General features: G+C 39.3%; 1 protein-coding gene across 2 annotated transcripts in view; it reads left to right on the forward strand.

The window, feature by feature from the left end:
- Nucleotides 1–267: 267 nt before the first annotated feature.
- SNX24 (sorting nexin 24) overlaps nucleotides 268–26,280 on the forward strand; it is an 89,276-nt gene continuing 63,263 nt past the window's right edge. For both annotated transcript variants that reach the window (XR_003538697.2, XM_027710264.2), the window contains exon 1: nucleotides 268–366. Coding sequence is in view for 1 of the 2 variants with exons in the window: in XM_027710264.2 (XP_027566065.1) it covers nucleotides 307–366 (60 nt within the window). In the remaining variant the exon portion in view is untranslated. The remainder of the gene's footprint in view (nucleotides 367–26,280) is intronic.

Here is a 26,280-nt window from a genome sequence, read left to right on the forward strand (position 1 = left end):
GATTCTGGTTTGAGCTGCGGTGCGAATTTAGGACCGGATAAATTCATGCCTCTAGGAGTTAATTTTTTTCCCCTTCATTTTTCTGTGCTCCGACGTAACGCTGCAGGTCTGTCTGTACCGAAAGCCGATGCTCTCAAACACTTCTTTTAAACCCGTTTCTTCCAGAGGATCCCGCGCCGTTTCCGACGCTCGCGGCGCGCGGGGGGACCCGGGGGCGGGGCCAGGCCAGACATGGCCCCGCCCCCGTCACGTGCTGGGCGTCACGTGAGCGCACGCCGATGGCGGCGGCGCGCTGAGGGCACTGGCATGGAGGTGTTCATCCCGTCCTTCCGATACGAGGAGAGCGAGCTGGAGCGCGGATACACGGTGAGGTGCGCCGGGGCGGGGCACTCCCCGGGCCTCGGGACGGCCAGGTGGCGGCGGCGAGCGAGGGCTGCCCCGGGGGGCCGGGCGTCGAGGGGCCACCCCGCTCAGCCCCTCACTGCCCACCCCCGCCTCGACCTGCCCACCCCTTTTCAGCCCAGCCCATCGTATCCCACCCGTGCCTAGCCCTGCCTTGACCTGCCTAACCCATCTCTGCCCAGCCCAGCACTGCCCAGCTGTGTCCAGCCCTGCCTTGACCTGCCCAAGCTCAGCCCATCTCTACTCAGCCCTGCCCTGCCCTGCCCATTCCATCCTTGCCCATTCCTGCTCGGCCTAGCCCATCCCATCCCATCCCATCCCTGCCCATCCCATCCCATCCCATCCCATCCCTGCTCATGCCTTCTGATTCCTGCCCAGTCCATCCCTGCCCTGACCAGCCTAGCCCTGCTGGCCACATCGCCTCCCATCCCATCCCTGCTCAGCCCAACCTTGTCCATGCCATGCCGTCCCATCCCTGCCCTGCCCAGCCCAACCCTACTCTTGCACTGGGAGTTGCTCTCAGCCTGCCAGGCTCCCGCTGTCCCAGGCGAGCTCTGTGCTGCAGGGTGGTGGCTGGTGCAGTGTGAGAGGGGAGAGGCAGCTGCTCCCTGCTGAGAGAGGCACGTGCTGGGTCCAGGTCTCGGCTCCCACAAAAGAAGCTGTAGTGAGCCCAGTGCAGGGCCAAACATGATGAAGGGACTGGAGTATATCTTGCATGAGAGAAGGCTCAGAGAGCTGGGGTGCCCCGTAGAAGAGATGGGACAGGGACATTTCATCAACGTGTACAAATGATCTGAACGAAGAGAGTGAGGGGCAAGACTCTTCTCGTTGGTGCCTGGTGACATACAGGTGACAGTGGGCAAACAGAATACAGGGAACACCATCTAAACATAAGACAAGACTGGTTTGTTACCATGAAGGTGGTCAAGCATAGGTTGCCCAGAAGACTGTGAAGTCTCCATCCTTGCAGGTTCTTTAAAGCTGCCTGGACGTTGTCCTGGGCAACCTGCTGTGTAGCTTATCCTTCTTAAGCAGGCAAATTAGTCTGCACAGTTTTTAGAAGTCCTTTTTGTTCCCAGTGGTTTTCTCATCCCACAAAACTGCTGGACTGTAACACTTCCACATGTTGCTGGGTAGAGACAGGGGAGGCTGTGGACCTCAAGGCATTTGACTGAATGCGGATATTCAAGGCTAGCTTCTTTTATTAAATGTATTAATTCAGTAGTTTGGAGCTGCTGAGAAATACCAAGAAAAAAATGAAATCCAGGTGAATTGCTAGAAGATTGATCCATGTAGGCATAGTTCCATAAGACAAGTGCATCTGCCTGATTTTTAATGCTGTAGATTATTTGGTCCTCACTACTGGCAAGTGTTTACAAGCCTTGTAAACCACTTTAGATACATTAATGTGAGAGTGTAACTGCATTAATATTTCTGTCTCTTAGGTGAACTTAAATGTAAGTGGTTCCCTGCAATATATCTGTGTGATTTTGGGGAATGAAGCTGGCTTTAAAACATTTTGCTGAGTGTGGTTACTGTAGCACAGATTAATCCCACCATGTCCTAGTTGAGTATGTTAGTTGGAAGTGACAGAGTGATTTCTTAGATGCACATATTACACAAATAGGATTTTTCATAGCAGTGTTTACTTTCAGTACTTGTTTTTATGTGTTTTTTATGTATTTAGTTGTAATTCTGTCAGTAAATCCTGCTATCTAAAGGGTTTAATTTTTTTAAATTTCATAAATGCTAAATTGCCTAATCTGCAAAGAAATCAGAAATGAAACTGTATCTTTTCTAGATGTCTTTCAAGAAAATGATCTTGAGAGTGAAAATCTTTGATTACAACACTGTTGTACAGCACTTTTGATTACAACACAGATTGTACAGCACTTTTCCTCCCGGGTCATTCTCTAGTGATGAGTCAAACTCATGGATCTGAAACTTACTGTAGATCAGCAGATTTTGTCGTTGTTCCTGCAGGATTCTTTTGTCTTTGCAGTCAGATGAGAGGGCTCTATACTACATCCCATACAAAAATTATCATGCTGTATGCTGACCAGGAAACTGTGCTAGAAGTGGTAGCTGAAGTTCATCTGGGCCAGGCATGCTTATGGGATAGGATACAGAAAACTGTTATGATAATAACATTGTGTATTTCCTTTATGTTTTAAAGAGTTTATGAGTTATGCATGAGGAAAGCTTATGCCAATGTAATTGTCAATTTGTTATATTGCTAAATAATTTGCATAAGTATTGTTCCAAATATAGAAATTCAAATGAGTACACTATGTGCCCTCCTTTCAGCAAAACTAAGGTTAATGAAAGCTAGTATATTGCTCTGTACTAGCAGAGATACTGTGTAGACGGATATATTTTCATACATATTTACAATAGAAATTATTTTGCTTTGAGGAACAAGGTGGTTTCACTTGGATGGTTGGAGCTTGTGGATGTTTCTGTGTCCATACCACATTAGCTCTCATTCTTGTAGGGGTTAACAGCCAGGAGGAGTATAGATACCACTTTAAAATTTGGGGATTGCAGGGTGATCAAGTGTTTATGATTAAGCAGATGTTTCACCACTTCTGTGCTATCTAAATCTGATGAATTAGAAAAGTCAAGTGGAGTAAGTGCCACTGTGAAGTATTATCTTTTTGAAATGTAACCTTCCATTAAAGGGGATGGGTGCAGTATATCTGAGTAAAGTATGGTATTTTTCTATGAAATTATATAGGCAATTCAACTTCAGTTAGTTTGCATCATCAGCCTTATTTATAGTATTACCTTTTAAAACAGTTTGGTGATAAAAGTCAAAGAAAGTGTACTGTTCCCAATGAACACAACAGGCAAACTGGTAACAATGGACAAGAAAAAGCTGAGCTATTTAAGAACTTTTTTTGCCTCGCTCTTCAGTTGCAGTTTCTTTTCCCTCACTTCTCAAGTAAATAGACTGCAAGACAGGGACTGGGGGAGCAAAGTGCTTCCCACTATAAGAGGTAGGGTTCATGAGGAACCTGAACATAGCTAAGTCTGTGGGACATTACAAGATGCATTCCAGAATACCGAGGGAATTGGCTGATGTAGTTGCCAACCACTCTTCATGAGATTCGAAAAGGCACGGCAGTCGCGTGAAGTCCCAGGTGACTGGAAAAGGGGAAACATTGTACCAGTCTTTAAAAAGGATGGAAAAGAGAACCCTTGGAACTACCAACTTCTGTGTCTAGGAAGTTCATGGAACAGATCCCCCTAGAAGCTCTGCTAAGGCACGTGGAGGACAGGGAGGTGATTTGGGACAACCAACATGGCTTCGTCAAGGTCGAGTCCTGCCTGACTTAACCCAGTGACCTTCTATGGTGGAGTAGCTACATCAGTGGGCAAGGGAAGGTCTACAGATGTCATTTATCTGGACTTCTGTAAAGACTTTGTCACAGTGCCACACAACATCCTCCTCTCTAAATTGGAGAGAGATGGCTTCTATGGCTGGACTGTTAGATGGATAAGGAATTGGTTGGACAGTCAGATCCAGAGGGTAGTCGTCAGTGGCTTAGACTCCTGATGGATATCAGTGACAAGTGGTGCCCTCAGTGGTCTGCACTGGGACCAGTGTTATTTAAGGTCTTCATTAATGACACAGACAGAGGGATCGAGTTCACCCTCAGCAAATTTGCAGATGACACCAAGCTGGGTGATACTGTTGACATACCTGAAGGACAGAATGCCATCCAGAGGGACCTGGACAAGCTGGAGAAGTGGGTCCATGGGATCCTCATGAGGTTCAAAAAGACCAAGTGCACCTGGTTTGAGGCAACACCTAGTATCCTTAGAGGCTGGGGGATGTAGGAATTGAGAGCAACCCCACAGAGAAGCACTTGGCGGTACTGGTGGATGAGAGGCTGGACATGAGCCAGCAATGTACACTCACAGCCCAGAAAGCCAACTGTGTCCTGGAGTGCATCAAAAGCAGTATGATCAGCAGGGCAAAGGAGGGGATTCTGTCCCTCTTCTCTGCTTTTGTGAGGTCCCACCTGGAAGGGGTCTGCTGCATCTGTCTCTGAGTTCCTCAACACGGGAAAGACAGGGACTGTTGTAGTGAGTCCAGAGAAGGACCACAAAAATGGATCAAAAGGATGGAGCACCTCTGCTGTGAAGAAATGTTGAGAGAGTTGGCATGTCCAGCCCAGACCAGAGAGGGCTCAGGGAGACATTTTTGCAGTCCTTCAGTATATACGGAGGGCTTTTAAGAAAGATGGGGACAAGCTTGTGAGTAGGGTTTTGTTGCAATAGGACAAGCAGTGATGGTTTTAAACTAAAAGAGGGTATATTCAGAGTAGACACAGTTTTTACAGTGAGGGTAGTGAAACCTGCACAGGTTGCTCAGAGAGATTTTTCCCCATCCCTGGAAGTATTCAAGGTCAGGTTGGACAGGGCTCTGAGCAACCTGATCTAGATGATGTCCCTGCTTATTGCAGGGGTGGTGGTTTAGATGACCTTTAAAAGTCCCTTCCGACCCAAACTATTGTATGATTCACTGTGATCACTGGAGTACTACTTTACACAGTCGATCTTTTACTATTCTCTTTCCCAGAAGTGCTATCTTGCTCAAAATTAAAATGTTTACTTGGAAGAGCTGAAACAAGGAACTATCAGATTATGCAATTAATAGCAGAAAAGGATGATGGAACTTGGGGCATATAGAAGATTGCTGACATGCTGGCTGCCCACCAGCCCAGTCACTTGCCAGGAGGTTACAAGGCATGTCTTCTGTACTGTGATTGCTGGGGCCACTGCAGAGAAACAGAACTGAGGGAGGGTTTTTTGGGAAGAGTGGTGATGGTCATCCTAGCGTCTTTTCTAGAAACACCTCCTGCATGAAATGAGAGACTGAAAGGAAAATTGTTCCTCTCTATAGTGGCTCTGCATGATTTCCTGACATCTCTTCCTTTCTGGTTTCTTACCTTTAGCAGAGCAGAATCCAGTTCCCCTGGATTCAGGCTGCCACTGTATGTTCTTACTCCCTGGAAATAAAAGACACAAAAGGAATGTTTGTCCTTTTCTTTAAAGAAATTCATTACCAATTTACTGGTTTGTTTTCAGCTTTACCTTGAAACCTGTTTTTTTTTCAGATAAAATAATCTCCCTAATATTGTTAGGCAGCACTTGCAAAGTGGAATGGGCAGGGAGTCCCATTAGTTCTGGGAAAGTGGAATGAGCAGAGACCCATCAGTTCTGGGGAGAGGGTGGAAATGACTTGCCATGAAAGGGGAAACTTCTCCCTAGCTTCAGACTGAAAACTACAGCGAAATTAAGAAGTAGAGTGGAGTCTTGACCACAAAAATAAAAGATTAGAAAGAAAATTTAGGGAAAAGTCTTATTATACAACTCTTGAGATTGGGTTCTGTCAAGAAAGTAAATGGGAGACACAGTTCTTTCAAAAGTCTTTGTTCCAGGAGCTCAGCTTTACTAAAGCTCTATTCCTCTGATATAAGATCTTGAAAGTCTTTTTCCTCGACTATGCCCCCATCCCAAAAAAAAACCCACCAAAAAAACCCAAAATACCAGAGTAAACTTGCACTTTTTCCAGTTCTGTTTGGAGTATACATAAAATGATGAAACACAGAATAAGGAAAATGTCTGTTTTCCTCGTGGACAATTAAATTTCATTGCCAGTTTAAATTGATGACACTAGCTTCTGAACTATTGAGCCTGTTCTAATAAATGCAACAGTTGTTCATAATTTGGCAGTGAATGACCTTTAAATGTAGACGCTTACTAAAGATGTCCCTGGAGAACAATTCAACTTCAAAATGACACCCACGTGTTCTTGTTATCATTTAAATATGCTCCCTTTGTCAATAACAGAATAATAAATACTAGTTAGATTTCTAATGTTGATTCAGATCCCAGGAAACTTACTGAATAAATTAGTGTACCTTTGATTTATATTGACCAAAAAAATTTTACAGTGGTATATTGCAGGTCAAGGTGACATACATTTAAATGTGTTGTAGAGCAGAGGGCATATTTGACTGACACGAGTGCCTACTGTGTTTTTAATTAACACTTCCAATACTACTCCCCAAATTTTCCTGGAGTTGCAAGTGCCGTGGAAGTAAGATACGACATGTAAGATCCTAAAATACTGTGGGTTTTTTGAAAGTCCATAGACTTTACCATAGAAGCTGTTTAATTACTAGGTTATACTCTTCTTTATGGAAGTATAAAACCACAAAGACTTAAAATTGGTTATATTTTATGTATTTCAGCATTTTTTACTGTTAAAGTAAATGTACATAGAGTCACAAAAGGGAAATTTTTACTTGTTCTTCCATATGAAGCCTAAGAGTAAGCCACAATAGCAAGTTATATTTGTAAGTGTTGTAGTTACAAAGCATGGAGGGAGTAATTACGAGTTTATGTCAAAACACTTTGAAGAATTGCTATTTTAACCCTTTCACTGAGTGTCTGAACTGTGTAAACTTGGTAGTTTTAAAAAATCTGAACAGCCTTTGAATGCCTTGAGTATGAAATCTGCCAGTGTGAAGACTACTTTCTTACCAATCTGCTTGTACAAGCTCGCCATGTGTTAACTTTGTCTCACAAGTCCTGTTGAAGTCAGTGACACACCAGTCACTCCAAGTTCAAGGAAGTTAAACAGAAGTATTAGATCTGTTAGATCTAATTAGATTATTTTACAGTCTTAGTGTCTTCATAGAGGATTTTCAAATGTCCTAGTTACTCCACGAGGGAGCCAGAGTAGATCTGTACAGCTGTGTTTCTCTCCTACAGGGATGATGAAGACAATAATTTGACAGACTCTGTAATGTCAGAAAAATGCTATTTTGATCATTTTTGTTTGGGTTTTTTTTTGCAGTTCCAATGAAGGAGCATGGATTAGTAGAGGGAATAGACCTGATTTTTTTTTTTTGTGGTAACTTGTGCATTTGTCAGCAGTGATGATTAAATGTCTTTTCTCCAGTCAGCTTTCCTGTTGACAGACTTTGTCAGTGCTATGAAACCGATCACTTTGTATGCAGTGGGAACTTGAAGTGTATAAAGTAAGACACAAAGAATTTTGCAATGCACATGATGGCAGCTAAGGCAGAAACTAGGAAAATGTAAAACCAAAGAGAAAACTGACTGAATGTGTACATAGCAATCAGTTAAAGCTGTTTTCTCTCTTGTGTGTTTAATCTGCTTCAGAGTGCAGACGGGTTAGACAGAGACATACAGCTCCAGTGCTCTCTAATTGTTGTGCAGTTGCTCAAAGGCCCACATAAGATTTTTCTGAGCAGGAAATAATCCCTTTTGCTGTATTCCTGTGGTGAGGGTCGGCAGTTGGATATAGAAACAACGGTGTTATCACCTATATCAATTTGCCCTCTGAAAGACCAAAAGTTGACGCTCTCTGTCAGTAAACCACAGCTGCAAAGCATCCATTATCCATTTCTTTCCCAAGATCTACTGATTTGCAGTTTTGATGAGGAAGTTACATTTTCAGAAAGATTGGAATTAGTGGGGCATTCAAACATGCATCACAGTAGAGATATTTGAATTCCATTGTGTTTTTGAGAGGTATTGGTGACAAAATTTTGTCAATAATGTAATACCACCAGTGGAATTATTTCATCAGAGGATCCATGCTTGACTGCTCTTGGTCATGTTTTCTACCCATATAGCATCAAGTCATGATAATTGTAAAATCTTGTTAACAAAGGTAATGTTAAACCTATTTCATTGTTTACTTGCTGGAAGTGAGAACACACCAGGCTCTAAAATGCAACATGAGGGAAACTGTAAGATATCTCTCGCTTTTTTATTATTGCAACACGCATTTTAATTGGTCTTTGAATTTTTTCATGTCTGATGTAATTAATTCCAGGTTTAATTGGTAATTGGTCTCCATTGTTATAGCATTTATGACGTAATCTTGGAATTTCCATATACCTAAGAGATGCTTGTGTGGCAGAGTGCTCAGTGTTAGAACTTCAGTGCTGCATTTGGGTACAGTGGAAATACTTCAGGTAGTGTGCTAATGGAGGCTTTCCAGCTACCATTTTCTGAATACACTTGTTATAAGCAACCATTATTTTTCCTGTTTATGGGAATTATATGAGGATGTGTATCAACTTTTTCAGTTTTATCTAAGCCTGAACTTTCTGTGGCTTGGGGAAGACTGAAATACCACTGTAAAGCATTCTGGAAGGGGATTTTGATGACAAAACAGAAGTGTTGTCATTCCCTTTGAAAGTGGCATTGTATTTTTAATGGAAAATGAAAGGAGAAGTGTATGTAGTCTGTTAGCAAACTTATTTATTCCTAGATGTCCTGATGATAAAGGTCTTGCAGCTAAAACATGACTAATCTCTTTGTGTGAACAGTCTTTTTTTAAAATATTATTTCAACCTATATATTGTGTTATAAATATTTTATGTTCCATAAACCAATAAATGTTGTAGGGTTGGACTTTTTTAAAATAAAGTATTTAAGGCAAAACAGTAAAGTTTGGATACTTTTAGACATTGAAATGAGAAAGAGCATACCATGAGAAAGGAGCACCATCTCCATGCCAGGTTTGAAATAATTATTTCCTCTCATTCCTCCTCTGTCAGCGCAGTGAGAGCTCCACCTCCTGTTCAAAAAAAACCTTCAGTTCTAAAAGCATATGGATAGGAAATCTGTGAAGATGAGTTTGAATGTTGCATTTTCCCTCGGTGTAGCTACAATTCAGTAATTTATAAGAAGTGACAACCAAACCTCCACTGCAACTTACACCTAGTATTTTCTTAGTTTGTATGTCTCAGGGTTTGTGGGTCCTGGTTAAGATCAGGTCCTCTACATGACAGTTGTGAAATAGTGTACATGGTACACAGAGTTTCAAAAATTACTCTTGAAAGAAGTTGCCTTCACTTGATAATAGTTGTTTGCCTGATGACACGCTGTGGAAAGTATTGTCTATCCAAAATGGGTGCTTAATTCTTTAACAGAATGAAAACAGTATAAAATTTCTGTGAAGCTTTTCTCTCCCACCAGATTACCTTGAAAAAGGTGAGATAAGAATTACTGAAATCTTCATTATTTTATTTTTTATATTCCTTGTCTCTCCTGTAATTGATTCACTTTTAAAAACTGAATTCCCTTTTTATACCAGGGCAGAAGGCATTCAAGCGCTGCAGTATCTCCAAATTGGAAAATAATGAAGTCTAAAGCTTTCCTTCCTTATAATCTTTTACATAAGGACGAACAAAGAATCTTGATTAGGTAGTGAAACAATCAGTTGTTCAGCAGCAAGTCTGTATTGCTTACAATGAATGGCTTTTATGGAAAAGTATGTATTGAGGAATACATACTTCAGCCAGTTGCCTCTACTTCTGGTTTTGCTCGGGTCTCTTTTCCTTTCTGTATAGATGCCCTTTGGTACCCTTTACAGGATGGTCAAGTTCTTTCCAAGAATAGGACTCCCTGGTCACGTGTCTTCCTTGCAGTCGAGCTGTGATGGTAATTGCAGTCTAACTTTCTTGTTCCTTTAAGATGTGGTGAAAAATAAGGAACGTGTCTTCAGTCTGGTGGTCTAGTGGTTAGAGCGCCTGACTCTCACCTCTCCGACCCGGGTTCGATTCCCGGCCCCCTGGGCAGGTGGAGCTCGTCAGCCTTGGTAGGCAATCCACCTAAGAGAAGGTCACTCTAAACAAACCTACATCCTGGGGACCTCACTGCCACTGTCCAAGCTTTGCTCGGCCCCGGCAGATGAACCTCAGGACTAAAGGGTGGGCTCAGTTCAGCGCACGCTGTGTCTCACCTAAAAATCCACTGCGCAGGCTGGAAGGGTTAATGACCTTTCCCAAAAATCTTCGCTCGCGAAGACTGGCCATTATATATATAAATTAATGGACCAGTACATTTATAATAATGTCAGAGAATGTTAGAAAAATATTTACCTTGCTTTAATTTTGTGAAAAAATGGATATTCAGGAAAAAAATTCAGATAAGCCTTGGAGTTGAAAGTTATGCCATTATAGAATCAGAAAATGTATTATTATTTTTTCTCATTTGTTCCAAATTCTAAGAAAAATTATTTCCTGTGCTGACATACTCACCATTAAAGTTCAAAATGCTCCATTCTCATAAAGAAGTTTGTGAACATTTAAAAGTTGGTTTCTAATTAGAGATTCATTCTCCCGCTAAAAGCTAAAGACGTGGTATCAAGTTTTATGTTGTAGCTAGGGAGCATAAAAAGTCAGTAAATACTGAAAATGTCTATTATGGGTGTTGAATAGAAACTGCCTTTTGCTGAGCAAATGTGTATGTAGTTGTGTGATTGGTAGGCATACAGTCTTTGCACTATTTCCTCTGTTTGACACTTAGAAAACTTAAGTCATTTCTGGGAGGGGTTTTTGGCCTTTTTAAAATTTTTCCTTTCTGTATTTGTCCTCTATATTGAAATCTGTTCTTTTGATAATTTTGGTTTTACCTTCCCTTTTCAGAATGTTTGATATCAGGCAGTCAGGTTTTGCAATAAATTCTTAGTGCCATTCAGGAAGAGGGAAAGAATAATTTTTTGTCTACATGCATCATGTTTGTCATCATATTTGAGTTTTTCCTTTCCTGCTTTGTATCTAATTGCAACTGAAGAAAACCTCTAAACATAGTTTTAAGGCTGAAAAAAACCTGGTACCATCTGGTTAGTAGTTTGGAACTCTAAATTAAAAGATTGATTTTTGCCTAACCAGGGAGAGAAAAAAGGAAATTTCTTTTGAAAGAAATTGTTCCGTAAACTAAGGAAAGATGACTAGAAGTTACTTCCTTAAACCATGGAAGCCATTGTTTTTTCTTTTGCCTTTTTTTCTTTCTTTTTTCCTAAGTGTGAATGTTATGAATATCATTACTCTTTTTGAACGCAGTGGCCAGGATAATACCACTAACACAGAACTTTCCTAACTGGCTAAGTGTTTAAATGATACATTTTGTGAGCTAATACACAAATGTTAATTTTGAATTGTATTTGGTGTCTAGGAAGGAGCTGGTAACATGCTACACATTCAAACTATTTTTTGCTACTCACCAACTAAATTGTCAAAAATTGCTGATTTGAAAGGGGGTAAAAACCTGCTTAAAGTAATCACAGATACAGCTGTTATTTGTTACAGGCTAAGAAGTTAATGCCCCATTTCTCAAATGAGTTTTTACAATAACGAGATATCTATATCACACTCCTAAGTGAAAAGCTCATGAACTTGCCCGGTGGTTATTTCCAACCTCTACTCTTCTAACAAGCTCCCAAAGTTGTTGTTGTTTATAAAAGCGGAAAATGGACCTGATAAAATGTTTAGTCTGCAGGACTGTGTTTTATTTATCATATCACAAAAGAGCAATGTTTTGTTGCATCATGGTCAAAATAGAAGCGACCTTGCTTGTTCATGAGTGCTCAAAGCCTAGAGATAAGAGGCAAAGTAATAGAGTACAATAGAAGGAGTGTAGTGTAATTATTTGTGGCTTGTCAAGTGAAGCCCTTTCAGGCCCCAAGTGATTCAAATCTGGGAACTCTGCACAATTCTGTACACTAACCATAGCCAGCATCAGAAAAATCTCACCCAGCTTCTCCGACAGTACTGAAATTGCATCAGTTTGTCATGCACTGAGCATGCCAGCTTCGCACAATATCATTTGCTTGCAAATGGGCCTGGCCCCAACGCCCTGAGACACATTCTTTGGTATCTGACTCTTGGCCTGTGATTTGTCATGTCTCTAGTGCTATCGGCGTAAAGTAATTTTAATAGATTCTGATGGTTTGCTTGTGGAAGGTAAAGAATGCACTACAGATTGTGTCAGGTAGCTTTCTGTGGCATGTAGCGTGGTGGAGGCCCTCATGATGGTGATAGCCAAACAAAGAGTATGGAGAAATGAGAACCCTATTTTGAGTGATATTTAACGCTCCCCTTCTCAACACCCTGCTGTGGACATCCTTGCTAACTCAGCAGGTTCAAGAACTTAGGAGCTCAACAAAGCAGTGTTATTTGTGCTTCAGAGTTGTTTATCGATGGAACATACAGCAGAAAAACAGAGGGTTTCTTTTATCCCTATTCCAAAAGAAAAGTGTGTAAGATGTGTAAAAATATTAGTTAGTTTCCAAGAACTAAACTGGATATATCTTTGTCTTGGTTATTAACTTTGTATTAATTGTTTGGAGTATTAGTACTCTAAATAAAAATCCCTTGGATTTTTTTAGCAAGTATGCTATTTAATACTGTAAAAGAAAAAGACTTGTACAATTTATACTGACATGTATCTTTTATAAAATTACATAAATACGGCCTAGAAAATAGATTCTTGAAGAATTTCTTCATAGATTTTAATTGCTATATTTATTTGACAATTATTTGATTACTAAATCTTTGTTTGAAATTGTTTTCTTACATTATGAAGTAAGTATGTGGCATTTTTTTACTCTTCCTTTGACACCACTGAGATGAGATTATTTTGCCATTGACAACTCTGATCTTTGCATCATTTTTTTCAGCTGACTTCCTTAATTGATTACTACTTTGGTCTTGGAGCCTGCAGCATAGCTCTCCAGAATTCTGCTGACACCAATCGATTAATGTGAAGGTGTTAGTTAGTGATTTCATCTAAGAAACATTCAAAACCATGTTAGTAATCTATTCTTAAAAACTGGCAGATCATTCAATTTTGCTATTTTGAACATGTTAGTTTGGTTAACAGGGATTTTCTCTGGAGAGCTAAAAAATAATAATAATTTAAAAAAAAATAAGTAAATCTTGTGGGAAGAACTGGTTTTTATTCAATTTTACATTAATATAGCATACATGGACATGCCTTAATATTTAACAGACTGTTTTAAAATATGTTCATATTAATATTTAAGGTATCTCTGAGGAATTTATAAAAATGCCTCAGCACAAACTATTTCTTTTTAGGTTTACCTAAGGAATTTCTGACAGCAGTGTAACTCTGAGCACCCCGCTAGCAAGTCTGCAAGTCTGCCACTTTCTTTCCTGCTGTAGTTTCCACAATTGCTTAGCAGTTTTCCATAGCTAAGCAAATTTTTTAAATGAGCCTGCATTTGCTCCTTTTTTTTTCCAAATTTGTTCAGAAATACTGTTTTATACAATCCCCTATTATGATCAGAACTCACTGTTTGTTTTTGCACATAAAAAGAAAAAAGTAGTTTCTTTTTAAGCTTGACATTAACTTTTGAAAGCATGCGTTGCTTTTATTTCTTGGTGGTTTTTTGTAGGATGACTTCTTAAAACAATGTAGATTTTTGCAGTGTACTAGCCTGTTTGTATGTTCCTTGTGCTTCCTAAAGCAGCTCTGCCTTATTTCCTAGGGGTTTGTTGTGGAATGTGCAAGTTACTTAAATCCATCGAGTGTGCTGATAACACGGGGGTTTTTGTGCAGAAGGCAACCTAAATCAGTTGCCAGTAAGCAAACATCAAAACCGACAAAGTACTGCGGTCAGTGTAATATCCTTATGTTCAGGCAGGGCAGAACAGGCATGTGCATGCACACACGTGTTTCTAGGCGTGGATACACAGAAGCACATGCATATGTCAATATGGGAAGGATTTATTGGGATGTATTGCTGAAGGGTCTGTTTGAGTTGCAGTACGACCTGATGTTTTAGTGATGTGAGTGATAGAATAAGAATGTTCTTATTTAAATTTGCCATCAACACCAAGCTGGAAGTGGCTGTGAACATGCTGGAGAACATGAGTAGAGTTCAAAATAATTTTGGTGAATTGGCAGGAAAGGAAAATGAGGTGCTAATTCAATAGGAACAGGTGACGAGTGTTGTATTTATCAAGGGTAATCAGTAACATGGAGCAAGACCCAACAGATTAGGTTACAGGTATTCCTGAAAGGATCTGGGGGTTATTGTGTGTCAGAAGATGGCCATGTCACAAGGCATGGTCATGTCACAAGGCATTTTGGGGTTTCAAAGGATGAATGTAACAAAAAGGTCAGTGATGTGGCATATACGCTAAGCATGGAGCTTTATGGATCTCTGAACAATGTGAAGAATAAAATATAGCAGGGGCTCTTTAGATCAAGAATAAAACACTGAGTAGAAGCTACGTGACAATCCTCAGCAACAAAAAGCCCTTGAAAGAATGAGACAGTTGATCTGTGAATCGGTGGTGGTGTGGCTCTGTGCAGTGCAATTATCTGTCCTATCCACTAGAAGTACAGGGCTAATTATGAAATGGTGCTGAATAATAAAGATATTACAGCACCAGAACACCCTTCAGGAACATGGTATGGAGGCTTTGTCTGTATGAGGCATAGAAGTTTCTGTCAGAAGTAAGAAGTATAGTTGGTCCTGCCTGGAGTTGGCACAGAGAGACAGATAACTCCTAGAAGTAAAGAACCAGAATAGACATAGGTCTTTCAGTACTGGGAGATAATATGCATAAAACCTATGTAAGCAAATTTTGTGGACATTATGAAGCCCACTTGGCCATCTCCCATCAAGTTCTTCCTCAAGCACCTTTTCGTGAGGCCCCCTTGACACTTGGCAGCCATCCTTTGCATTATTTCAAAAATTTTATTTATCCCCTAACCCCTAATCTCTTATCACTTAGAATTCTGTGGCTTTCTGTAACTCTTGAGAGTCTACCCAGAGTAGCTCTTTCTCTTCTGGGAAATGTAGAAGCATCTCATAGTAGAACAGTTGCTGAAACAACTATGAGCTTCTCCATCTCTGTTTCTGCATGCAGGAGATGAAAAATAGTTTGTTAGTTTGTCCAGGACAGCCTTTTGTAAGATCTTCCCAGGAGATAAAAATTCTCCCCCCCCCTCCCCGTTTTAAACACAGATAATATTATTCAGTAAACCATTTGCATTTACTGTGTATCCTGTTTAGTACTTCAGAATTGGACTGCCTGTATCTGGTTCCATAACTGTAAATATGCATAGACATGAAGGGAGGTGCAGAACATTAGGCGCAACATTTCCCTCTATAAGCCAGTCAAGAAACTGCAAAAATGTACTGCCACTCTTACCTCGTTCAATACACTTCTTCCTGTGTATAATATTTGCCATGAAATGAAAGCTTTCCAAGTGTTTGAATTCCTAGATGTGTAGTTTTCTAAGAGATGGCTAGATGGTGGTTAACTGCGAAGCAGAAAGCAGCACTGGGACAGGAGTGTTAGTACTCCTCTCCAAGTTTGGGGTCTCCAACCCCAGTCCAGCTCTTTGTCTCCGTATGTCTGTTAAAAAGGGAGACAGGCACATTTTCGTAGGAGAGGAGAGCAATGCAGGAGCTGTTCCCAGAGCTAACAGCCCAATCCTATCTCATCTGAAAAGGCATGAAGGTATGCTATACAAGTTAGAAGGCTCTTCAGATTTACTAAATGACAGAGATAACAGAAGAAAGATGGAGCGATTTGTGCCACTTACTCCTGAATATTGTCAGAAGCAGATAAAATAATTGTGTTTTTAAAAATAGTATTTCGGGGGGATTTGTAGTGCAACAGTTTTTGCAAGTCATATACCATATCTGCAGAACTTGTTGTAGGTACCACCTAGTCTTGCATTTGGTTAATGAATTAGGCACATGTTTTGAGCTGCTGCTTGTCAGTATGTGCTCAAAGATTGGTGTTATAGCCATTTCCTGGTGTTTCTTGTTCACTGGTAACAGACCGTGTCTCTGCCCTGATGCAGGAGGCATTTTTGGTGGCTCCCAGTACTAAGTTCTTGTTTGTTTGTTCCGATGTGCTTCCTTTTGACACATGATCCACTGCTGTGCAGACCACATGGTCTGCCAGAAGTTGCAGTCAGAGCAACGCAATGGAGTAGTGCTCTGCCACCTGCCACTCTAGTCCTCTCCTGCTATGCTTAGCCGGAGACATACACAGGTGGTTCAGCTTCACTTAATTCTTGACGTATGTCATTCATTCACTGCTTATGTTTAGATGTGGCTTTTTTCCCTTAACATCACGGAAATGATCAAAGAATCTTCTGCAGCCCCTGCAAGAGTAATACCTTAAAACAGAAGGCTTCATGGAAAATATTGGATGCACAGCCGTATGGTGATGTCCCACTTTCCGGAATGCTGTCACTGCTGTCATTGGTGTTAGTAGGATGTTTGATGCTAATTGATTTAAATATCCCTAGTATTCAAGAATTGTGGTCACTGGCGAGGAATATGATTACAGTAAAAATTTTTTATACCTCCTGGCTCAGGTAATTTCTGTATTTCTCAAGGTAGCAGGCTGAGGTTACGGTGGGCAGTGCAATAAGCAGGCAACATGAGTCAACTTCTTCTCAGTCCCCACTTATAAACCCATTTTTACCTCCCGCATTACAACAGTTCTTAATTTCTTGTTTGTAGACAGTAAAGCATTATTCCATTTGCAAATTAGCAGACTTGCAGAAGAGCATTAAGAACTAATTTATCATTCCCCAGAGAGTGCGAGTCAGTAGCCAGGTATCCGATGCCATGCATACATTGACTGTCAGCCTTTTGGAGTCCCCAATGCTGGATCACCCTAGCACTGGAAACACAAGATTTAAATTTGATTACTGGCTAATATCCTCCTGGGGGTTTTTAACCTGAGAGCTCTGTGCATGCATGGACTGCTCTGCTGCTGGTAGAGGGTGGAAGAGACAAGGTGCAATGAGAGCATACTCTTGAGGAGGAGCTGAGTGGGGGTATCCCCAAGTCAGCCAAATTTGTTCTTGCAACTGTGCAGTCAAACAATAGCTTTGCACTGCTGTACAGAGATTGGGCTTTGAAACTAATATAGATAAAAAACTGTAGTTTGATCAGGCAGCCTACTGTCAGAGTAGTACATCTGGTACTGCAGCTGGTTTGGCAACAGCTTTGGCATTACTTTACTTCCTACTACCACAGAGAGGGAATTGGGGTTTCTAATAGACTGAGGGCCCTTTTTCTGGTATAGACAACTCAGAATTGTAAAATATCTTCTTACATAGAATCACAAAATGGTTTGGGTTGAAAGGGACCTTTAAAAATCATCCAGTCCAATCCTTTACCATGGGGCAGGGGCACTTTTCACTAGATCAGGTTGCTGATTACATCCAACCTGACCTTTAGCACTTCCAGTGCTGGTATATCCACAACTTCCCTGGGCAACCTGTTCCAGTGTCTCACCACACTCATCGTAAAAAAACTCTTCCTTATTTCCAATCTAAATTTGCAATCTTTTAGTTTAAATGTTTACATTGCCCCTTGTCTGTCATTACAGGCCTTGGTAAAAATTAGTCTTATTTTTAAAAAAAAAATCTTTCTTATTTATAAACCCCCTTTACATAGTGAAAGGCCACAAAATGGTCTCCTTGATTCCCCTGGAGCTTTGTCATCTCAAGCTGAGCAAACACAACTCCCTCAGCCTGTCTTCACAACAGGAGTATTTCAGCTCTCTGATCATTTCTATGGCCGTTCTTTGGACTTGCTCCAACTGGTCCGTGTCTTCATGTACTGGGGGCCCCAAGGGTACATGCAGTACTCCGGGTGGAATCCTGTGATAGCATGGAGGGAGAATCTCCAGCCTTGCCCTGCTGGCCACGCTGCTTTTGGTGTGATGGGCTTTCTGGGCTGCAAGTGCTCATGGACAGCTCATGTCTATCTTTTCTTTCACCAGTACTCCTAAATCCTTCATACTCCAGTCTGTATTGGTTGCCCCAGCCCACATACAGGATCTTGCACTTGACCTGGTTGAATTTTACGAAGTTCACCTGATCCCACTTGTCAAGCCTGTCAAAGTCTCTCTGGATGATGTCCCTTCTCTCCAGCAAATCAACTGCACCAGTCAGCTTAGTGTTTGATTCAGTTCTGTGTTTAGATGGCACTTATAAGGCCCTGGGATCAAACATGAGCAAGACTGACTACAACAAAGCTAGAACGCTTGTTTGCTGAATAGTGTGAAGATCTTGAGGAATAAGTTTTTAATTATCATTTGATGCAAGCCCAAAAGTTTTGGGCTTCTTGGTCTTGTACAACTTGATTAAGTTGTGCACGGACAAGATTATTTCTTGAATTCTGTGACTTTGTAGTGCTTTACTTTTAACCTCAATGTTTTCTGTTGTATTTTTTTTTTACGTAATAATGTCTAAATTTATACTTTTACAGTGAATATTGCAGTACTCAGTATTTCAGTGAAAACAATAGCAAAGTTTACTGTATAGTTTTGGAAAAAAAATAAGCTGAGTTACAAGCTTCTTAAATGTTTTATGGCATGTCACTGTTGGTTTTTTTTTCCCCTTTTATTCTCCTTTGTGTAACATTGTAAATATTTAAATATGGCTCCCAAAAATAAAATCTCTATAAAATGCTGAGCTCCTGTTGAAGGCTCTAGGGATTTGGTGTGCTAAGTTAGAACTGGTTGAATGCATTTTAAAAATAACTTATGACTGTACTTATTTGCTTCAACAACTTTGACTGGTGATCAGAAGTAAGAGACAGGGTGCAGGCCAGCCTGCTGGTGGCCACTGAAACACTCTGAGGTCCAGGCTTTGGCTCTGGGTTCCAGCTATTCCTGAGCAGCCTCTTTTGTAAGCTCCCAGTGTAAGCCCATATTGGGCAACATTAGACTGACTTGGTTTAGATGCAGTGGAAACTTTCAGTCACTACACAATATTCCTTGTAATTTGCAGGAATTTTGAAGCAGAGAGAAGAGTGGATTTCTATTTCTATTGCTTAAACTTTCTAAGCAAAAGTTTTTCTCGGGAGTGGGAATTAGCCATGCTCACTCTTACTAGATTCTTGGGATCATTCCTGGCTGAAATGAAGTCAGGAGACAAATATTTGTTTTGTTTGTTCAGTCTCCTGCACTTTGTGTTGTAATCCGATGTTACTAGAAAGTCCAACAGTCAAAGGAATGGATTTAGAATTCACATTTAGCATAAGCTTTGCTGTTTTCTAGTTGTTGTTGATTCTAGTTGAGTACTGATCCAACATAAATGTGTGTATGTGTGTCTAATGTATATATTTGTAAAAAAAAGAGAACATTCAGCCATTCAAGTAAGCAGCCATACTCTTCTTTAATTATTCTTTGGGAGTACTCATATTAATGTAGGGTCTTGAACTGATTCTCCTACAACATTAAATTAATAAAATAGTGTATTAGGTGCTAAAGTGTTTGTGTTATGGAGCACATTTTTGGTTGCCTGTCTTACTAGCTAGTTGTGTATCACAGTAGATAATATTTAAACAAATAATTAGATACTTTTGTGACTTGCTTTTTATGTATAAAATAAAAGATTAGCAAGCACATTCTGATTCATGGGGGTTTATTGTCACAATTGCTGTTCATGTTTAATTGGGAATGTACAGGAAGTGTACATTTTTCTGATTTAAAACCTCTAGTAGACTGAAGTTTGTTTCTCCTGGGTGTTTTTTAAGTTGCCATTTTTTTTTTAAATTGAAATTTTTCATAATAATATGGTTTTCAGTTATAGATACTGGTATATAGGAAGTGTTCTTTACAAACCATCTACTTGATAATTTTGTTATTTATAATAAGAGAGGAATTAACATATAAAAGTCCATAGAAAGCACCAGAATATTTTTTTCTCTCCTAAGTTATTAATATTAGTCATTCAGTAACTTGAATAAGGTATGCATGCTCAGTCTGAGGGTTGTCCATGTAAGTTAGCTCAAGTTCACTCCTTGAAGTGGTGGCTCTTGTCGGTTTGTATCTTTGCTGGGGTGCCTAGCAGACCAGTAGGGGTCACTATAAGCATTGTGTTTAGGAAATATGTAAGTAATTTTAATTGCTTTTTTTAATTGTATATGCTAGCACACTTGAAAAAAAAATAAACCCTAGAGAAGAATCTATTAATGTTTTATTAAATTACCTTTTTTTTCTTTGAGTTCAGAGTACCTGTACAAAACATGCAAGATAGTTAACATTTTATAAGTTAATTGTGAAGCGTGGCTGTGTCACAGACTGGATGTCTAATGATACGGCTTCAGGAGGTTCTTTGAGAGAGCCTTCACAGCATGCTGAAATCAGAGTGTGCTGAAAACAAAGTGGTTCTGGTTGTAGCTACCATATTTCCATGCCCTAACACAGTGAAAGAGGCTGGAAGGTCTGGTGAGGCAGGTTGATGTGCAACAAAAATCCTTCAATAATGTTTTCTTCCATATCTCGCAAAATTGAACTTGAAGGCCATTTAAAAAATTCTAGCCAAAAGATACAAAGCATGTTTTTTCCTCCTAAAATGTGCATCTATTAAACGAAATAGATGGCTGATGATATCCTGCTCTTCTAAGTCAGGCAGTTAATTGTGCATCTAGTTGATGATCAGTGCAGTCACTTCAAACCAATATATAAGATCCATCTGTTTCCAGTTTTTCTGCAGTGGCAATGTTGTGAAATATGTCTTTCCCTCCTGCTCTCCCCTGAAATCTATATCTTAGGATTTAAAATGTTTTCTGTATAAGATTGAAGAAAGATGAAAGGACATAAGCATCTTAATCCTTTCTTAAATGGGACATTTATCCAGTTTAAAATTAAATACGAAGACTGAGATTTGTGGTCTGCAATACTTTCTCAACTGAGATTTCTTAATGAGGGATGCGTTGCACATAGAAGGAACTAGCTATGCTGTTTATTTTCTTGTCCTTCCCATGATCTCCTCTTCCACACTTACTGCAGCAGTACATGTACAGGTGTTACTCTGCGCCACAGCTGTGCCTTCAGAAGCTCACGTATGCGTCGTAAGCATTATTTGAAAATAGTTTGAAGCCTTTGAGAATCTTCAGTGTAAGTCTTTGGAGAAAACCCTGGTTTCCAGCAGAAACATCTCGTGCCCTAGCTGAAATCCAAGGACCTGCGAGTTCAGTTTCTGATTCAGGCAAATCAGAGTGGTCTGTGATAGTTTGCTTCAGAAATGCATGAGTAACCATGGTGAGTCAGGTGAGACAGAGATAGAGAGTAAGAGCATATTTGTAATACTTGTGATCTTTGCTTCAGAGGCTCTCTGTAAGGATAAAGTGATTAATTTCAGTAATATTGGTACAAGAGCAGATGGGAGCAGAAGAGAAGTAATAGCAAGTTAGTAAGCAGCAGCATTTGCTTGTTTTTCTGCTGAGATTTGCTTATTTTGATTCATGAGAATATCTGAAAACTTGTGCTGATCACTTTTGCACACATTGCACTCTAACAAGAGAATCAAAGATTTGAATAAGTGTGTATCTGTCTCCCTTTTTTCGGTGAAGTTGTTGAAATTCAAGTTACGTTGGTAATTTTGCATTATAGTAAAGAGTGTCTTTGTTTCTTCTTTAACTGTGGTCTCTTTACTAAGAGTTGTATGTCTGGGAAGAGAGAGAATGGTGAAGAAACAAGTGGTAAAAAATAGTATCAATCTTTTCCTTGTATTCTTATTTCATAAAATTGATACTTTGCTTCTTTAAGTAGTCTAAAAATTGGTATCTTACAAGCTGAAAAATGTCTTCAAATGAATATGCTGCATTTTTGATTGAAATAGAATAACATATTTTGTAATCCTGTAACACAAAAACTATTAACATCTTTTCAGCAAATGTTACATTAATTACTTGAATTAGCTTTAGTGTAAGTATTTTTTAGTGAGACTACTTGTTTTTTCTTCTTGCAATGTTTGTTCTCTGCATCTCTGGTGCAGTTATTATGGCTTAAATCAATCACAGCTTTTCTTGATTTTTCTCTGCCCCCGGGTGTATTGGTTGTTGTGGTCATTTAAGCCTAACATATTTTTACACCCTTATATGTAGCCTTTATTTCTTCAAAACTGATCTTTGAGACAAAAGTTTGCCTTCCTTTTCACAGAATCACAGAATCAGGAATGTTTAAGGTTGGAAGGGGCCACTAGAGGTCACTTAGTCAAACCTCCCTGCTCAAAGAGGGTCCCTAGAGCGCATTACTCGGAATTGTGTCCAGATGGCCTTTGAATGTCCAGGGAGGGAGACTCCACAGCCTTTCTGAGCTGCCTGTTCCAGTGCTCAGTCACCATCACAGTAAAGAAGTTTTTCCTCATGTTCAGGTGGAACTTCCTGTGCATCAGTTTCTGCCCATTGCCTCTTGTCCTATTGCTTGACACCACTGAGAAGAGCCTGGCTCCATCCTTCCTTCAGATACTCATAGACATTGATGAGGTCCCCTCTCAGTTCTCTCTTCTTGAGGCTGAACAGACCCAGTTCCCTCAACCTTTCCTCATAAGAGAGATGCTTTGGTCCCCTGATGACTCTAGGAGCTCATTGTCTCAGTTGTGCTGAGAAGTCCAAAGGTGGTGGTGAGGATCAAACCCAGTTCCATTCAGCCCAGTGTCCCATGGCATGGCTACTTGTCTAACCTCAGATCCCTACCAAAATTAATTTCAAATTTAATTCAAATACATTATTATCTTTTATTATTCTTATAATAACTTTAAAAGATTGAACATACGAGTATTTCCACCTCTTTGGTTGATGAGTTGTTGGTTGGTTTGGTTGATGAGCAAAATTCTGCAGCAGCTTTATAATATTGTTGCTCACATGGTAGCAACAGAAATTATTAGTTTCAGTTAGGTACTGCTAATACTTGCCATAGCACGTTACTTAACATGACCTACACATGATTTATTCTGATGGTGAATGATAAATGAGTAGTCATAATTAGGAGATTATAGGTTTGTGGGATTTGTGGGGCTTTTTTGTTTGTTTTAAGGAAGTATTTGGTTAGGGCAAATGATTGTATTAATCAGTGATTAATTGTATTAATTTCTGCACCTTTTTCTTCCATTTTGAGGCAGAATGAAATAAACTCTTTCCTGGAAGGTTCAAGGGTTTGGTATGAATTAGGAATGTGATAAAATATCAGCATACTGAACTATATTTTTGAACAGCAACTTGGTGAATGAGACAGGAGAAAAAAAAAAGCCAATCCCTTTGCTTCTTCATGCATAGGGCAAACATGGACTCACCTCTCTTCAATATATATCCAAAAAATATTTTTTAAAGTATGGACAAGATCACCAAATTTGTATGTTCACTTGTATGTTCAGACCAGATAAAGGGAGCAAGTTCCAGGATCTGAGAAGATAAAAATATTTTGTTACTTTATTGACTGAAACAATATTTCTGTGGTTTAAAACAAACATGTGATTTCTTTTTTCTCTATGTAATCTTTTTTTGTAGATACATCTTAAATTTTGGTTCTTAGGCTTTTCTTAAATCACAGATGTATCAATTTACCTTTTTTAAACTCAATATATTCAGATGTACTTAACATAAGAAACTTTAAAAACTTAACTTAAAAAAAAAGTAAAAGAACAAAGCAAACACAAAAAAATGAAAAAACACCCAAAAAATCCCACTACAAAACAAAACAAAGAAACAAAAAAGTGAAACATATCACAGACCCAAACAGTAATGTAACTGAGAATTGATCAGTCCATCCACCTAGACAGGATGAAAAGACGTATTACCTTGTACAGTAGTAAGTGTGATACTGGGTTTGGAAGTTAATTCTTGTACGCTGAACTTTGTACAGAACAGAAATTGGTAATTTTGCCAAGGAGCAGAGTAAGAAGACTGAAGCTGGAGAAGGGATCCAAAAGTGATGTGGATGTGCACTGCAAAAGCTGTCATAGATCCTTAGTGTGGGACCCTTTGGAGTGGTGTGCCTTCAGTGCAAAGATGAATCCTGCTCAAAGGAGCCTCCTAACCGATGTTTTCCAATGAAAAGATCTGGTTATATGATTGATGCAGGTTGTAGTGTTTCATGTTTTGGGATTCAAGATTACAGAAAGAGAACTGTAAATTACTGAAAATTAGTAAATACTGTGTTTGTGACTACATGCATTTGTTTTTCTTCGTCTTTCAAGATCCCTTTTAGAAATGTTAGGTTCTTGGTTTATTGTGAACCTTTTATAAGACAACAGTCTATGGCACTAGTCTATACTTATCCACTAACAAAGAAAGATGCCTCTAATGCATAATGAATCCAAGTATTAGTTTTTTCTTTTGACTTTGACTTTAACTCCGTTGAGTTTAACTAAGAAAACAGAAAAGTCATTGCTTCAGCTAAGTGTGCTTGTCTAGAAAGAAGCGATGATACTGCTACAGGCATGCTTTGAGCAATGACTTGGGCATTTACCCAGTTCATATATCCCTGTCATAAAGAGTCAGTTTCTGTTCTTTTGAAGTGATGGTGGCTTTCTGTGAATTATTCACAGGGAAGAAAAAGTCTTCTCTCATCTGAAACAGAAAGAATTGCCTGTGATGTATGTTTTCATGTAATGAAATAAAGGAATATTAAAATGCTGCCCTAAATATGACCAAGTAATTTGGATTATTGCATGCTACAGTTAGGATCTGCCTTTGGAAATAAAAGTGGAATCTTAAAGGAATTAAGTGGTAACACTATCAGATGTGAAAGTTGCTTTACATTGTCTAAAAACTGAAAGAGTGAAGTGTGTTCATTATAATTCACTTTCAAACTCTGCATATCATCTGTGCATCCTTATGTCAGAAACCTGTCTGTTTCTTTTTCTCTTGGCTTCTATTCTGTTACAGTGGAAATGCATGGCTTCATATTTTTCCTGAGAAACTGACTCCAAAGTATCAGGACAATTTGGGAATTATTAGTACTGAGTAGTGTGTCCTTAATTTTCAGGGTGACTTTATTGAATGGAGAGAGATGCTTCTTGTGCTTTGGACAGATACTTTGCACTTCAAATAAAACAAATAGTTTTAGATCCAGAGTTAAACTAAAAGTAGGTTCACTTAGGTTTTTTTGGGTTTTTTTCATAATTGGTTATGAATTGCTGCCATCATCACTATCAGTGTCAAGGGTTTGAGCCCAGATATTTATGCATATCAGACAACTGAGATGAAAAGAATTTCCTGTTTTCTTTATAAGCAAAAGTACAAGAACCAGACTTGGAAGGAACAAAATGTAATTTGTCTTCAACTTCTTGTCTAAAGATATTCTTCTTGATAATTTTGAGTTCTTATGAGTAAAAGCTTATGTAGTAAAAGATTTCATGGCAGAATGCAAAACACTTCTTTGTTTTCTTTGTTTAAAAAAACCTCAGGGCTAAAAAAAGTTTCTTAAATACACATAAAATAGCATCCTATCTATACTTGTCCATTGTCTGGAGTACTTCCTCTTCCCTTCCCACTAACTTCAAGGAGATTACAGAGAGTTTGCTTTTCAGACATTTGGCATTACATACATTGAATGTGTGACTGTTTCTTTATCTTCCATTTTCCCCTTAGATCTGTACCTATTAAATATGCATGGTGTTGTGTATGTGCAAACAAATGCTGACAGCTAACCATAGCATCTGACAGAAACTGTGCCTTCTCTGAGAACTGAGTCTTTTATCTCTTTCCCCTTGAAATGGAAAGAATTTTTTGAGTCTCTGAGATGGTGAAAAGGTTTTTTCTTTTGAATCTAAAAACTGTATTCATTTATAAGTGGTTAGCCTGAATGCAAGGCCTAACTTAGAAAGGCTGAGCATCACTTACCCATTGGGAAGAGAGACTTTTAGACCATCGGCATCTTTTCTCCTTCTGGATTTTTTTCTTTGAAACAAAAACCTACTGCTTCTGTCTTCTGTAAGATATGAAATGGAAAGCAAGTTCTTCTGAGGTCTGTTCTGTGATCAGTGTATCTATAGAAGTTTCATGATTTCAAGTTATTCAGGTACTACTTGTAACATACTGGCTTTTTTTGAATCACTGCAGTTTACTTCATGCTAAGACTACTTTGAGTTTTCCAATTAGACTGGTGAAGCAAACACAGATTCTGTAAGAAATGGTTGCATACTGTAATTATATCCTTACAGGTCACTCTGTGAAAAACGAGTTTTCTACTCAAGATAACAAAAGAAAAAAGTAATGAAAATAAGAAAATTAATATTTTA

This window comes from Pipra filicauda, unplaced genomic scaffold (genome assembly GCF_003945595.2).
Source record: "Pipra filicauda isolate LSUMZ 115617 unplaced genomic scaffold, ASM394559v2 scaffold29_size4552773_pilon, whole genome shotgun sequence".
NCBI classification, from domain to species: domain Eukaryota; kingdom Metazoa; phylum Chordata; class Aves; order Passeriformes; family Pipridae; genus Pipra; species Pipra filicauda.